This window comes from Pteropus vampyrus, unplaced genomic scaffold (genome assembly GCF_000151845.1).
Source record: "Pteropus vampyrus isolate Shadow unplaced genomic scaffold, Pvam_2.0 Scaffold23, whole genome shotgun sequence".
NCBI lineage: Eukaryota > Metazoa > Chordata > Mammalia > Chiroptera > Pteropodidae > Pteropus > Pteropus vampyrus.
The window spans coordinates 9,995,847-10,010,518 of NW_011888804.1; the positions used below are offsets into that span (position 1 = coordinate 9,995,847).

At 44.6% G+C, this 14,672-nt stretch overlaps 1 protein-coding gene and 2 pseudogenes across 6 annotated transcripts in view; 1 reads left to right on the forward strand and 2 right to left on the reverse strand.

Moving 5' to 3' along the window:
* KLHL22 (kelch like family member 22) overlaps positions 1–14,672 on the reverse strand; it is a 35,030-nt gene that overhangs the window by 18,543 nt on the left and 1,815 nt on the right. For 3 of the 6 annotated variants that reach the window (XM_011355918.2, XM_023528274.1, XM_023528270.1), the window contains exons 2-4: positions 10,318–10,583; positions 4,843–4,884; positions 1,937–2,102 (exon numbers count right to left, since the gene is read on the reverse strand). In XM_011355918.2, the coding sequence (XP_011354220.1) occupies positions 1,937–2,102; positions 4,843–4,884; positions 10,318–10,544 (435 nt within the window). In that variant the 5' untranslated portion in view covers positions 10,545–10,583. Of the gene's footprint in view, positions 1–1,936; positions 2,103–4,842; positions 4,885–10,317; positions 10,584–10,874; positions 10,922–12,100; positions 12,367–14,672 lie in introns of those variants that run through there. The other 3 variants (XM_023528272.1, XM_023528273.1, XM_023528271.1) reach the window with 3 other exon arrangements.
* LOC105289359 lies at positions 84–1,379 on the forward strand (annotated as a pseudogene).
* Positions 6,028–6,146, reverse strand: LOC111737063 (annotated as a pseudogene).

Genomic DNA, 14,672 nt, shown 5'->3' on the forward strand with positions numbered 1-14,672 from the left:
ATGATGGAGTCAGAGAAGAAAGACAAAAGAGACCAGCTGGGAGGTATAGATGGAGAGGTGGTGGCCAAGATAAAGGTGAGGACATGGAAACAGAGCACAGAAATAGCTACAGGTAACATTTACAAGGATGACTTATCCAAACCTGGACACAGGAAATGAAGATGGAAGGGCTCAAGGAAACATGGAGGCTCTGGCAAAATGGTCATGAGACATAGACCAGGGGAGTGGGGACAGGAGCAGTCAGTAAGGAGGATGAGATGCCACTGATGGTGAGCCCCTGGGTGGAGAACTGGAGGCAACTGAATACGGAAGTTAAGAGTTGTAAGAACTGGATGAGGGGTCCCCAATAACAATGACCAAAATGTGGGGACAAAAGAGATCTCTGAATAAAAGGCAGCGGGAAAGTCTTCTGTCACAAAGGCCGCCCTAGCTCAACTCCATCTACCCATCATGTACAGCTAGACAAATTCCACTCGAACCAACCCAACAAGCAGAGGAGGAGCGCCTCCCATGCATCACTCTGCAGGTCATGGCACAGGGAGCTGCCATGGCCAGGCCACGCAGGGCAGGGCCTTCACATGTCCCTGAATTGGTTGATTTTCCTATGACTTGAATTTTTTCTGAGTGCCCCAAATGCGCTCTGACCTAAAAAAAGGTCAGGATAATGAAATCAACATAGCATTTAGTTTCACTTTTAAGAAATGTGAGAAGCCCCTTCTGTTGGTGGAGGCCAGGCCTGAGGGGTGCCTAGAGTGGGGGTTCCGAAACCTGGCTACCAGATATGGAATCCAGGGGCTTGAGAGGTGAAATGATGAGTTATCCAAGGCACAGAGCTAATTAAGTAGCAGAGCTAGCATTAGAATTCAGGTTTCCTGCCTCTCAAATTTCTGATCAGGACTATTAAAACGAGTCTGTGGGAGCAAACTCCCAGTGACTTCTTAAAGCAAATCACTGCATGACCAGTTGTGGTAAATTTAAATTCTGGAGTGAATTATCAAGGGGCCCTGGCTTGCCTAGATGGCTACAGGAATACAGCCTTGGAGCAGATGGAATACATAAATGGAAAACTAAAGAATAAGAACGAGGATGCATTTATTCGAAGAAATAGTGTGTTGCACATAAGCATACAGAAGAGAAGGACGTGTAGGCAAGAGTACAGTATTTTTCATACTTGGGGATTTTTCACTGCCATGTGAGTCAGATAAATGTATAAAATTGTGGATTTAATTGCATTCTTTCATATTTAAGTTTCAGTCATTTTCTTTTACTTCTTTGTGAGTGTGCAGAATAAAAAAATAATAAAAAAGAAAAAAGAAATGTGGGAACGGATGTCTCTCAAGCCCGATCAGGCTGTCCGACAGAGCATGTGCAGGCCCAGCCTGGATAACTGCCCCAACACCACCAAGAATCACTACAGTCTTCTAAAATATAAGTTACACTGTCAAAGCCTCAAAAACTTCTTGAATTCTGTAGAAAAACAAGTATTTAAAGTTCAATCACAAAGGTGAGAGCAGTTTCAGAGATTGATGAGACCAAATAGAGAGGATGAGCAGAAAGGGCCTAGGCAGTAACAGTTGGGGGAGCTCAGCTTCACCAGGCATCAGCACACACAGAACATCACACACTCGGCTTCACTGCTTGTTTACATGTGGGATCTTTTCAGTGGCAGGGAGACCCAGGCAGAGGGGAAGGAACCAGTAGAGGAGCAGAGGGCAAAGGCAGAGGAGGAACCTGGGCCTGAAGGCCTTCGGAGCAGCCCTTCAGCACCTAGAGCTGGCTCACGCAAGCACCATCAGAGAGCGTCCACCCAGCTTGTCTCCCTTAACTGCCTGGTGTCCTTGCCTGCCTGACCCACCCTCACACCACTGCCCAGTGGGCACCCAGGGAAACCCTGCCTGGCTACCGGTCTGCCTTGCTCCAACAAGGTAAGACTCACCTGAAGCTGGCAGGCAGCAACCAGTGTCTCCTGAACATTGCTCAGGCTGAGTTCCAGCTCGGAGGTGTATATGAAATGCAGGATTTGGCACATGGCATTGTAAGACACACCGTGGATGAGGACCTCTTCCTGCTCCATCTCCTTCAAGCCCCCAGCAAACATTCCTCTGAAAAGTGAAGATACAGACAGAGGAGTTATTCTAATCAGGACAGCGGCCCAAGTTGCAAAGAGCGTGAGCATCCGGAGCAGGCTGACCCCGTACCAGTGTGCAACAGGACATTGGCTTGCTCTGAGCACTGAGTCATCCCACAAAAGGCATCCACAAGCTCCTGATCAAGTTTGGGTAGCCACCCTAGGAATTATTCTGTCTCCTATTTCATGTGCAACAGGGAGTCACATGTGAGCCTCCTGGGAGCATGGAACATGTCTGGCTTGCTTTCTGCTGCATTCACTAGTATGCTTCTTGGATCACAGTAGCAGTCCAGAGTGTGTTATGAAAGAATAATGAATGGGAAACAGTAAGTCATTCTGTCCAATATATATTTACTGAGCACCTACTAAATTCCAAGTACCATTCAAAGAGCAGAAGTAACAGTTAAGTGGCAAGTTCCTACATACACAGAGGACAACAAACAACAAAGAAACAAGGTATTTCAGACTGTGGAAGTGCAGGGAAGTAACTCAACAAGGCATCTAATTGAGGAGAGAGTGGCTGGGAGAGCAGAGTGGATGGAGAGTATGAGGGCAGGGATGGCCCATTCAGAGGAACTGAGATGAGACTAGGCAGCACCTTACCAGCCATTCCAGGTGGGACAGCATTCCAGATGGACAGCATCCAAGGCCCGGGCAAGGATAAGCTTGGTATACAAGGCAACCAGGGCAAGGAGGAACTGAGCTGGAGGTGAGATAAGGCCGGGTCCTGCTACTCTGAGGACAGGGTAGTCTGAAGTGAAAACTAAGCATGGTGAGAAGCTGCCTGGGAATTTTATGCAGGAGAGTGACATGAGCTGACTGACTCAGGTGCTTGTTGGCCAGAATGGAGGGGCTGTAAAGAGGCAGGAAGGTTCCTCCAGCCCTGGAGAGGGCCATACGGCTGGAGAGCTGCAGTTGAGAGAACATGCTTACCAAGTGATTCTAACAGAGCATGGGAGGAATCGGGGCCCTTGGAAGGGGTCATGGCAGTCAGGGACTTGAGAGGAACAAGGTCAAAGAGGGCAGTGAGAGTCCCATCAAGGTGCCATCAGTGTGAGATACCTGAGGCATCCAAGTGGAAAGTTAATCAGGTGTTCAGAGAGAAGAGGCTGGTGGTCAGGGGAGGTATCAGGGCTAAAATATGACAGTGTTACACGGAGATGAGTAGCTATTTTTATAGTTTATTTTTCAAGTAGGTTAATATACATATACAGTATGAAACTTAAAATATGTGCAAGGGTGTAAGCCTCTCCCTCCTCTACTGCCAGCCATCTGTTCTCCTCTTCAGGGCAGCACTATCACCAGAGGCAGTCCATATATCTGAACTATGTTGACTTAAAACACCCCGCAAATGTTCCATTATCAGTCTACTTAGTGCTGCCCCTCTCCCTGTAAAGGCTGTCGTAATTATTTAACCTGCTCCTGTTGGGGTTATTCTAATCTCCCATTATTTCACCCAATGGATGGCCCTACCCCCATGACTTTTTGCTTATGTTCCTACCAGGATTAATTCCTACAAAAGCAATTGCTGGGACAAAGGCTTTATATATAGTTAAACTTTGACAGTACTGCCCACATGCTATTAACCTTATAAGGGAGAAAATTTATAACCAAAGGGACAGATAATCTTATCAAATGTTTAGGAGCCATTTCCATATTATTCTCTGAATAGTCTAGATTCCTTGCCCATTTTCTATTAGACTCTGTCTTATCAATTTGTAGCAACATTTTTTGGATGAGTTGAATTTTTTTCTCTATCTCAAACCTTTCCATTTTATGATACTTTTTGCCATGAAGAAGTTTGAGTGTTTGAAAGCAAGTTTATAATTTCTTTGCCTGTGAGGTTTGTGTCAAACTTAGGAAAGCTTTCTACTTCTGGAATTATATTCAAAAAACATTTCCCCATGTTTTCCTTTAGTTTTTTTTTTTTTTTTTTTTTTCATTTAATCTTTCACATTTAAAATGGCTGAGCCACCTGAAATTTATTTTGGTACAAGGTGTGAAGCAAGGGTTCAACTTTGTTTTTCCAGATGGTATCCCCATTGTCACTCCCCTACCTGGAATGTCATCTTTATCACACACGAAGTTCCTAATGGGTTTGTGTGTTTCCAAACTCCCTATCCTTTTCCAATACTCTTTCTGTCTCCATGTACCAGGAGCACAGTTTCAATTATTATAGCTTTGTAATATGTATCAACATAGAGTAGGGCCAGTCTTTCATTATACCTTGTTCCACAATTTCCTGGCCACTATCTGCTTTTTAAAATTTGAACTTTAAAATAAGTTTGTATAACCCTTCCCAATAAACCTTCTTGGTATTTTTATTGGGAATATGCCAAATATCTAGACTGTTGTGGAAAGAACTATCATCTCTGTAATGGACACAGTGGGCCTGTCTCTGTCAAGCCAGCCTCTGGGTCTCTTTGGAGGTCTTGCAAGTCATCCCCCCACACATCTGTCACATGTATGTTTCATTTATTCCTAAATATTTGACTTCACATGCAGCCCCTCGGGGCGCTCTCCCATGTGCCAAGGTATTCTGACTCACTCTGTAGGGCAATCTGACAAGCTCTGAACTTTCTAGGACTGTGCTATTGTGTACCCTGGCACCTCTAGGACCACACTCACAACAGATAGGACAGCAACGCTGGGGCACTGACTCCTCCATTCCAGCAGGGTGTGAGTCTTAGATTAATTCAGGTATATTTTCTCACCTTAAGAAAGGATCCATGAAATGCGTGAACCTTGACTGGATCCTGAATGGAGCGGAGAGGGGAGAGATATAAGGCATTTTGGGGACAATTAAGAAATTTTTAGTATGAACTCAATATCAGATTAAACTATGGAATGATTATAGATTTTCTTAGATATATAATGGTATTATAGATATGTTAGAGAAAGTCATTATTCTTAAGAAGCACATTGAAGTATTTCAAGAAAAACTGTCATATCTGCAACTTACTCTGAAGTAAATATGGAAAATGTTAATAACTCATCAATCTAGGTGAAGGGTGCAGCTGTTCACGTACCTATATTTCAACTTTTCGGTAGGACTGACATCTTTCAAAATGAGTTAGGGAGGGAAAAAGAGGCTGAAAGAAAAATAAAATACATGTCCACTCTTTTTTTGTTGTTTTTAACCAACTATAGATGTTTAATTCTTTATCACAGTCTTACTACTTTTCTGTTAACTCTGAAATTAAATAAAAATAAAAACTTAAAAGAGAAAAAAAATTTTAAAAGACGTTCACACCTCATACCCAGTAGGATGGTCACTATCAAAAACAAGTAAGTGTTGGTAAGGATGTGGAGAAATTTGGAACCCTTGTGCATTGCTGGTGGAAATGTAAAATAGCACAGCTGCTGTGGAAAACAGTATGGCAGCTCCTCAAAAAACTAAACACAGAATTACCACATTATCCAATAATTTCACTTCTGGGTATATATCTAAAAGAATTGAAAGCAGCTTTCAAAGAGATACTTGTACACCCATGTTCCTAACAGCATTATTCACAACAGCTAACAGGTAGAAACAATCCACGTGTCCACTGACAGGTGAATGGCTACATAAAACACGGCTTAACACACAATGGAATATTATTCAGCCTTAAAAAGGAAATTCCAACACATGCTCAATGTGGATAAATCTTGAAAACATTATGCTAAGAGGCCAGTTGCAAAAGGGCAAATATGATTCCACTTATAAGAGCTTCCTTGAGTCATCGAAGTAATAGAAACAGAAAGAACGGTGATTACCAAGGACTTGGGGGAGAAGGGAATGGGGAGTTATTGTTTAATGGAAACAGAGTTTTAGTTTTGCAAGATGAAAAAGTTCTGAAGATTGGATACACAACAGTGTGAATATATTTTCCTTATTTTTTTTTTAATTTTATTTTTTACACCTACAGCACCTGGTTTTCCTAGGTGGTCTCCCATCTAAGTACTAATCAGGCCCAACCCTGCTTAGCTTCCAAGATTAGACAGGATCAGACTTGTTCAGGGTAGCATGGTCGTAGACTGTGAATATATTTTAACATTACTGAGCTGTACACTTAAAAATAGTTAAGACGGTAAATTTCATGTTTTTTAAATCACAATTAAAAAAAAAAAAGAATGTTCACCGAGTATGCAGTATCAGAGGACTGAACAAATAAGTGGAGGACACAGACAACACAGAACACTCTGCAGCACAAAGAGAATGAGGGCCACCTCGACTGCCAAGATGTCACAACTAGATGTCACAAGATGCCAGTGAGCTGCCTCTTATGTACAATGGGAGGTACGTTTCCTGCGTCGGCTTGTTCAGGCCCCTATTCCTCTTCCAAACCCTTGAGGCTAGGTGTGTTTCAGAATTCAGGTTTCAGCTGGAGAAACACTGTACCTGTGCCATACAGAAAGTCACACCCCTGTAGAGTCTAGGTCAGTACCTCATATCCAAACACCTTAATATTTCCAAAGAAAAATATATACTGATTCACACCAAGGAGGATAAAAAAATTATTATCCTCATATCAATTCAGGGGGTTTTGAGTTTAATTAATTTGTGCCAAAATTTTATATATAAATACACACACACACACACACATACATACATACATACATACACACATATATGTATGTAAAACCTCAGAAAAAATGCTGATGTAGAACATAGCTTCCACCTCTTCCCACAGAAATCAACAACTAGACAGCTTATCCACAAACAAAAACAGCTCTGGGAGACCTACAGAATACACTCATGAAGTTCAGCAACAAACAACAAAAACATCCAATTTTAGCGTTTTTGAGGTTTCAGAATTATGGACTTGTATTTGTAAAATAGTATATGAATGAATAGGAACTTTTAAAAATAGTTTTAAACATTAGTGGCAGAGAGAGCAGGGGTAATGTGTCACTTCACTACTTTCCCACCTATTCAAACGCATTTCAGCTGCGGGAATGGACGCTGAATGTTATCACGTGCCCACTCACTGTGTCTGTAAATGGTTATATGCTGGGTCACCTTTGATTAATGCCTTGCATTGTAAGAAAGATTCTCTAACATGGAACTGGCTTTCATTTCAGAACAAAGCCCTACAGGGCCAGGTTCTGCTGCTCTGCAGTGACATTAGGCTCCAAGTGGAACTCCAAGTGCCCAGGTCTCACTGAAGATTTCACACTGTCATTCATAAATCAGCTGTACTTTTCCTTCTGTGTCTTCTGTATGTCCAATTTTGATACTGTTATATAACTTTCATTAAAAAAAATTGGAATCTTCCTTTTTCTCTGCTCTAAAAAAAAAATCTAAATAGCATACGAGTCTATTCCTAAAAGGTACGACTGAGACACATCCGGGCTTCTTACTTTTGTGGAAATATAATTTCCTCTTCTGGGAGTAAAGTTATGTCAATTTATATTTTCTATAAAATTTTATCCAAATTTTCAAAATCACAGGCACGAAGTTGAGCAAAGTAGTCTATAAATTCACAGATAGTATGGAAACTAAGGGAGGGATGAGAAGGCCCAGGGAGGCTGTATACAGGACAGAGCCCTTGGGTCCCTCTGACATACAGGGGTGGGGAGAAGTGCAGGAATCACCTCAGGAAAAGTAGACAGTAAGGTGAGCACAGGGTCATGGAGCCAAAAGAAACGTGTAATGGACAGTTATTAACACAAGCCAAAAAAGGAAGACCTAAGATGTGGTCTGACCATTCAATTCCTAAACTATGCATGAGTGCACACCAATGGAGGCTTCCTGCACAGGAGCACCTCATAGGACAAGGGCGATCCAACTCTCTGCTCCCAAGGAGTCAGCTTTCTGCAGGGAGGAGCTGGCTGTGAGAGCCAGAGGCTGGGAAAAGGTGAGGGACAACTAGAGAAGGCTCCCCAGAGAGAAGGCACCTCCACAGGGCCTGAAAGGAAGATAATGCTCTACAGGGAAGGAAAGGCAGAAAAGGGTGGTGCTGCTGAGAGTAACAGCAAAAGCACAGAGGCAAGAAAGCCTGGAGCATGACCAGACAACAGGAGACCTTGCTGTAGGTCTCCCCTAAGGAGGACAGATGGGCAAACAGTAGAAGAGAAGACTGGTGTGAGAACCTACACAGCTTCAGGACAGTGATTCTCAACCCTGTGTCACCACACAAGGCGCATAAAACTTTACATCTCAAAATTGATTCAGCTCTGGGGAGACAGAGAAGCATGTCTCACATGAAGAGTGATTCAGTTCTTCATTCTCCTGTACTTTCCCACTCCCTAATGGACAGCACCCACCCTCCCTCTCAGCAGGTACTGGCCCAGCTGTTTACTAACAGCTATACTAGTCACCCACGTAAAACAGGACCACTGTCAGGCCCCCTGCACCGGATTGCTCAGCACCTGGCAGGACATCCCACAGGATAGACACCTAGATGTCTACTGAGGGCCCAGGCTACAGGCCAACCCACCCTCCAAAGCCCTTTTTCTCTACCCTTGCCCACACCTGACATTACAAAGCTTTCATATTTTCACCAGTCTTACTGGGAAAAAAAAAAAGTCCTTTATCATTTTAACCTGAATCAACTGAAACAAATAATAATAAACATGCTAAAGCTTGGGAATAATCTCTTTCATGTGTATATATATGTATGTACACACACACACACATCTGTGATGAGTCTAGATTCACCCAAAGTTGCTGTCATTCCCCCCATTCCCAATGAAAGGGTGTGCTGGCATGCAGAGTGACCATGTCTGAGAGGGGAACACCTCCTGTCAGAGGCCCACCTGACAGTGGCTGTGGAACAGGCTAGGAATCACTCCTGGAGGATGTGGAAAGCCATAACAGGCTTTTTATCCAATAGAAAAAAGTGGTGTCTGTAACTGTCCTTTAAAAAGAATGGTGTGACAGTGAGTCAGGAAAGCCTGCATGGGGAAAGGAACTCCAGCCTGAAGGGCTTCGAGGGTATACCAAGGAGGTCCTGCTGGCTCTACAGCCCCTGTGGGCCTCTTCCACACAGACCCTAAGCTGGCTGTCCCTCTGCTGAGAGGGTCACAGTGCTGGGCCTTCTGAGCAGGTGGCTTTCAGCAACCCACCCCAACCACAGTCCTATATGTTATCTCAAAGCTCATGAAGGCCTCAGCTGAACCCCCTGACATGAAATGAAGAGACACTGCTGTCCCTGCACATGTCTGCCCCAAGGCGCCACTGGGTCACACTCTCCATAAACTCCTCTGGAGACCAGGAAGCACTTAAACCATAAATAAATATTTTGATGGTTCCTAAAATCAAAAAGCGAGAACTACGACCAAGATTTGAAGACAAAACAGAATTAAACAGAATTGGAACTAAATGAAAGGACTTAGGTGGCCATGGGTGGGACTCACTCCCTCTGAGCCTCATCTTGCCTGTGCAAAATAGGAGCAGTGGCACCAATTCCGCCCGGTGTGCCAATTGCTGCGATGGGGTCATGCAGGAGGCCACGAACAACCCCAGAGGGTCACAGACTGAGACTTGAGGGGTGAGGGGGTGTGAGGCAGGAGGTGGATGGCGAGGCAAGGGCACAGAAGGGGTGACTCCGCACACCATGTAGCTGTGTGGACCATGGGTGTACAGGACTATTCGACCAGCCCTGGCTTCAGCATCCACAGCAATCATAGGTCCTGAGAAGTGACCAGGGCTCATGTGAACTTCCAATTGTCATTACAAGAACATTGGTGGGGGGGGCACTGAAAGACTGAGGCATAAAGTGTCATAATGTCTTTAAAAAAGGTGTGTGTTTGAGTGGAGAGAAAGTAAATATTACAAAATGTTAACAATCAGTATTCACGTGTTCATAATACCACTCTTTCAACTTTTCCAGATTTGAATTTTTTCAAAATGAAATGTTGGGAAGCCAGAGTGAAGTCGAAAGAAAATCTGTTTTATACCAAGATATTGTACTTATAGCAGAAAATTCATCTTATAAGGTACAATATTATAAGTGAAGCCAAGCACATCATCTCTCAAAGAAAAAGGAGAATATGCCCTAGAAAAGGGACAGCTGAAAGAAAAACCCTAAGACCCCTTCTATTTCTCTTGCCAAATAAGTAGTGGGAACAGCTTAGCATAAGGGAGGCATGTGGCGGCTTCTGGCTGGCCCCTCCAGCCCAATAACCATCAGTGCTAACACATCTACCCAGGGAAGCGAGATTACCTGTTATTTTACTTATGAGAACAAGTGTATGAAACTCACCTGAAATAATCACAGGACGCAGCCAGAAGGATGCGATGCGCCTCGATATGTCTCCCTTCTACTACCAGGACAACGTCGAAGAGGATGCCGCTGTCCCGGAGAGCCAGCAGCCCCCTGAGCAGGGCCTGGGAGTGCTGCGCACTCCGGTAGGTGTTGTTGACGCAGTGTGGGTGTGAGGGCTGCACGGGCAACTTGCACAGCTGGGTGAACTCCTGCTCCTCTGCCATCCTGACCACCACACCAGACTGCACCACCTCGGCCGTCAGCTGGTAAGACAGAGGGGACAGGGAATGAGCCAGGGAGGCAATGCCACATCCTGCACAACTGGCCAGCTCTGCTCCCTGTGGCACCTGCTCCGCATCGAGCTCCTGTTCCTCCCTCCAGCTTACCTATGCTTTCCCTGTAGTCTCAAAAGCCCTAATTCCCTCTCCCTTCCCACTGCTTGTCCAAACTTGGGACTTTCTGATGATCTGTGTCCCTTCATTGCCAAGAGTCTTCCTCCCACTGTATCTCTTTTGGCATCGCTGTGAAATGAAGGGTTCTAGAGACAGACCAACCTGAACTGCAGCGCCCGCCCTACCATGGATTCACCGCATGACCAACCTGAGTCTCAGGTTCCTCAACTGAAAAAAGGGAAATAGTAAAGATGAACATGAAGCATGAGCACAGACCAGGTTCTCAAGACCTCTTCCTCTCTACCATTGAGCAAGAACAGAAGTGGGTTTCTCCATGCAAGAATGAATGCATAAAAATAACAATAGGCGGGTGGCTCCACAGTGTAGTGGTTAGCACATCTGCTTTACATGCAGAAGGTCCTGGGTTCACGCCCCAGGTGGAGCCAAGGACCATACCCCGGCTGCACACCACAAGTGTGCGGGAGGTGACGCCCCACCTTCAGGGATCCAGTGCTTAAGGGGAAACAGCAACATCCATAGGTCAGGGGTGGAAGTGGGGGTTGGAATTAAAGAGGAGGGAAAAAAAAAAAAGAGAAAAAAAATTACAATAGGCATGTGGTTCTCCACATTTGTCCCAGGATCTTTAAAGTAGCTAATATCATTTTTAATGATATTAAAGAGGTGGGATCTTTGTCAAGAACAGCTAATGTGAACAACTACTGTCTTCTCTCATAATCCTGGGACATAAAGGTAGTTAGTTACTGTCACATCGTTCTCTCTCATGACCTGGGTGACAACTTTTTTGGTAAAGAAATTGCACCCCCATTCTCCAGGGAAGAACGTTACTCTTTTTCCCTCCTCCTGCCTCAGGTCCATCTCCGTAAAGGTCCTTAAAGCAAATGCAGAGTTAGTCTCTATAGATGGATGTGTTAATAGATGTGTAACAAGGATTGGGGTCTGTTATCTAAAGGCATTTCTTGCTTTCCTGGAACCTCATTAAAAGCAAGTTTTGCATAACTTAGAGGGGTGGGAGGGTGGGGTTGTATATGGCCTGTAGGAACTTAGCCACACAGCAGGAGGTGAGTGGTGGAGTGAGTGAAGCTTCATCTGTATTGGCAGCTGCTCCCCGGCCCTAGCACTGCCTCAGCTCCACTTCAGATCATCAGGCATTAGATTCTCATAGGAGCACTGGTCCCTGGTGCCAAAAAGGTTGGGAATAGTTTGGGGACAGCTGACTTAGATGGTCTATTATGTAGGGCAATAAGAATATGTGTTTGGATGCAGACTGATCTAGACACAAATCTGTGCCCTCTCCCAAATACACACACTGCTCACTAAGTGTGTGGTCTCAGATAAGTGACTTCTCCTCTTTGAGCCAACTTACTTACCTAGAAAACGGTGATAATCACAGCAGCTACTTTATTGGGATGTTATGTGGAGATGCATTATATAAAACACACATGTACAAGGCTTAGCAAAGTGCCTGGCACATATTATAACAGGCCTGAGTGGTGGTCGGGAAACCCAGGGAAGGGTCCAGGACCTGCCTTTTTTTTACTGAGATTCCGAAAGTCAAGAACAGTAACTTCGACTAGACTTGGTGCAAATATGGGATCATCTGCATCATGTTTCAAATTCAAGGTTACTTTCTAATACTTGAGTCAATATGTTAAAAAAAAATAAGATTTGAACAGGAGGCTCAAAAACTAATCAATAAAACAAACCTACTTCAAACACACTTCTGCCATCCACTCCTAATCAACCAAAAGCAACCATGGACAGCTGGCTGCTCTGGGTCAGGGGGCAGCTAGTCCCACACCACGCACTGTAGCCAAGCTTCACACTCTCCAGGGCACAGCACAGTCAACCAGCCAGTCAGCCAGCCAGCTGGCCAGCAGGGGGCAGAAGCCTAGGGGCCACCTACCACAGGGCCATGAACATCTCTATCTTCCCCACTTCCTGTTACTCCCCTATCAACTCCCCCAGATTTGTTTCTTCTCTAATACCCTACTGTATCTTTACAAGGGAAAATGAAAAACAGATTCTACTCATAACTTACCAAAAAGAAGCAGCCTCCCTTCTCATAACTGGGGCTCAGGAGCACGTCCCCATTGCCTCCTCCTCCCCGCCCCGGGACCTGTTTCCTATGAACCCTCCACTGCTTCCCAACCAACATGGCTCAGTTCTCCTCTGTGCTAGCCTCTCAGTCTGGCTCTTCCCACTCACTCACTCCTTCCCCACCCTCATGTGAAGCCAAGGCATATACCCCTTACAAACCAACCTCTGTTGCCTGAGGCATTTTGCCCTTTTGTGACCTCTTTCCTTCAGCCAACACACCTGCCCAGCCCACTCTCCTTTCCCAAGAGCCTTCCCACTGCATTCCCCATTGCACCTGCAACTTGACACCTAATATAGCCAGCAGCCCTCCAAGTTAGTCTAGCTTTGTTACTGGTACAACTACCATTTCCATGTCAGAAACCTTATGGTCTCAATTATCTTTTTCTTTCCATCTCTTGCATTCTAGCAGATGCTCTAGTGCCATTCTGACATCTCATGTGGCCTTCCCTTATTCCTCCACAGCCACCAATTTGGGTCAGATCATAGCAATGATGCCCCAACCAATTTCTTACCTACTGCCACATCCTCCCCAGCTCCCCAAAATGCACTGTGAGTGCACCACCTGACTTCTACTATAGCTCTCTGCCTCCTACTTGGGGGCTCCCCATGATCTAGCTCAAAGCACTCCTTTCTCTGTACTTTGTCACTAGCTCTTTGACCAAAAGGGACACCTGTTATCCTCTGAACACCTTCAGACTCCCTCCTAGGCCTTTCTGTCTTATAACCCCAAATTGATCAGGTCTAGTTCAATCACTTCTCCCTCTATCACTGCATTGAGAACACTAAAGGCCTGCTCCGCCACTAAAGTTATTCTATCTACCCAGACAAGGAGATTCTGTCTCCTTGAGGGGAGGGCTAGGGCTGTGTCTCTCACATCTCAAAGCCCCATGGATGGTTGCTCCACTTGCCAACGATGCAACTCTGGGAACTTAGCTCTTATCGCCAAGCATCAGCTTCCTCCTCAGCACAACCACCAAGCAGTCAAGAGCATCTCCTCTGGGGGTGGCTATGAGGACTGTCCCAAACAGCCATCAAGCCCCCACCCCTACCCCCCGCAGGTTCTCATCCACTGTGAGCACAGCAGCCCCTCTGCCCTCTTCGGAAGGGACAGCCTCACTGCAAGTACAGAGAGTACTGTACAACAGGAAAATTGCCATCTTGGGCAGGCAAAGGACATTTATCAAGCACAATTTAAGGAATTAAGCTAGGTGCTGAGGGAGGTGTGAAGAAAAATGAACCAATTCCTGGCTCTGAAAGAGCACAGCTTGGAGAACAACAAATTCAAGCCTTCCTATCACAGTCTTGCTCATAAAGCAAGTACTGGCCATGACCAAAATGTCCATCCGCAGAATAGGTGTTGTGGCACAGTGATTCCTCAGAATACCAGACAACAGTTAAAATGAGCCAACTATAACTCAAAGCTAGTCACCTACTAGGAGAAATCTCAAAGCCACGCAGAGAAAGAACAGCACACTGCGGAATACAGGTAGGACAATTTCCTTTAGTTTGAAACCACACAAAACACTGTCCAGTATTGCTTACAGTGGATGTTATGGTATAGACACATTATAGGCATTCACGGTCATGATTATCTCCAGAAAAAAAAAAAAAATGAATGTTTCATGTCTTTAAAAAAATCAATTAAGATGAAACATTAGGATGTAATAGAAATGGTATGTGATTCTCTGTACTTTTCTGTCAGTGTGAAATATTTAATAATTGAATTCTCGAACTTATTTTAGAATACATAATATTCTTGTGATTCAACTTCAGAAAGTACAAAAAAGGTACAGTGTATTTTGAAACTTAAATTTCCCTCCTACCTATGCCCCAACTAAATCC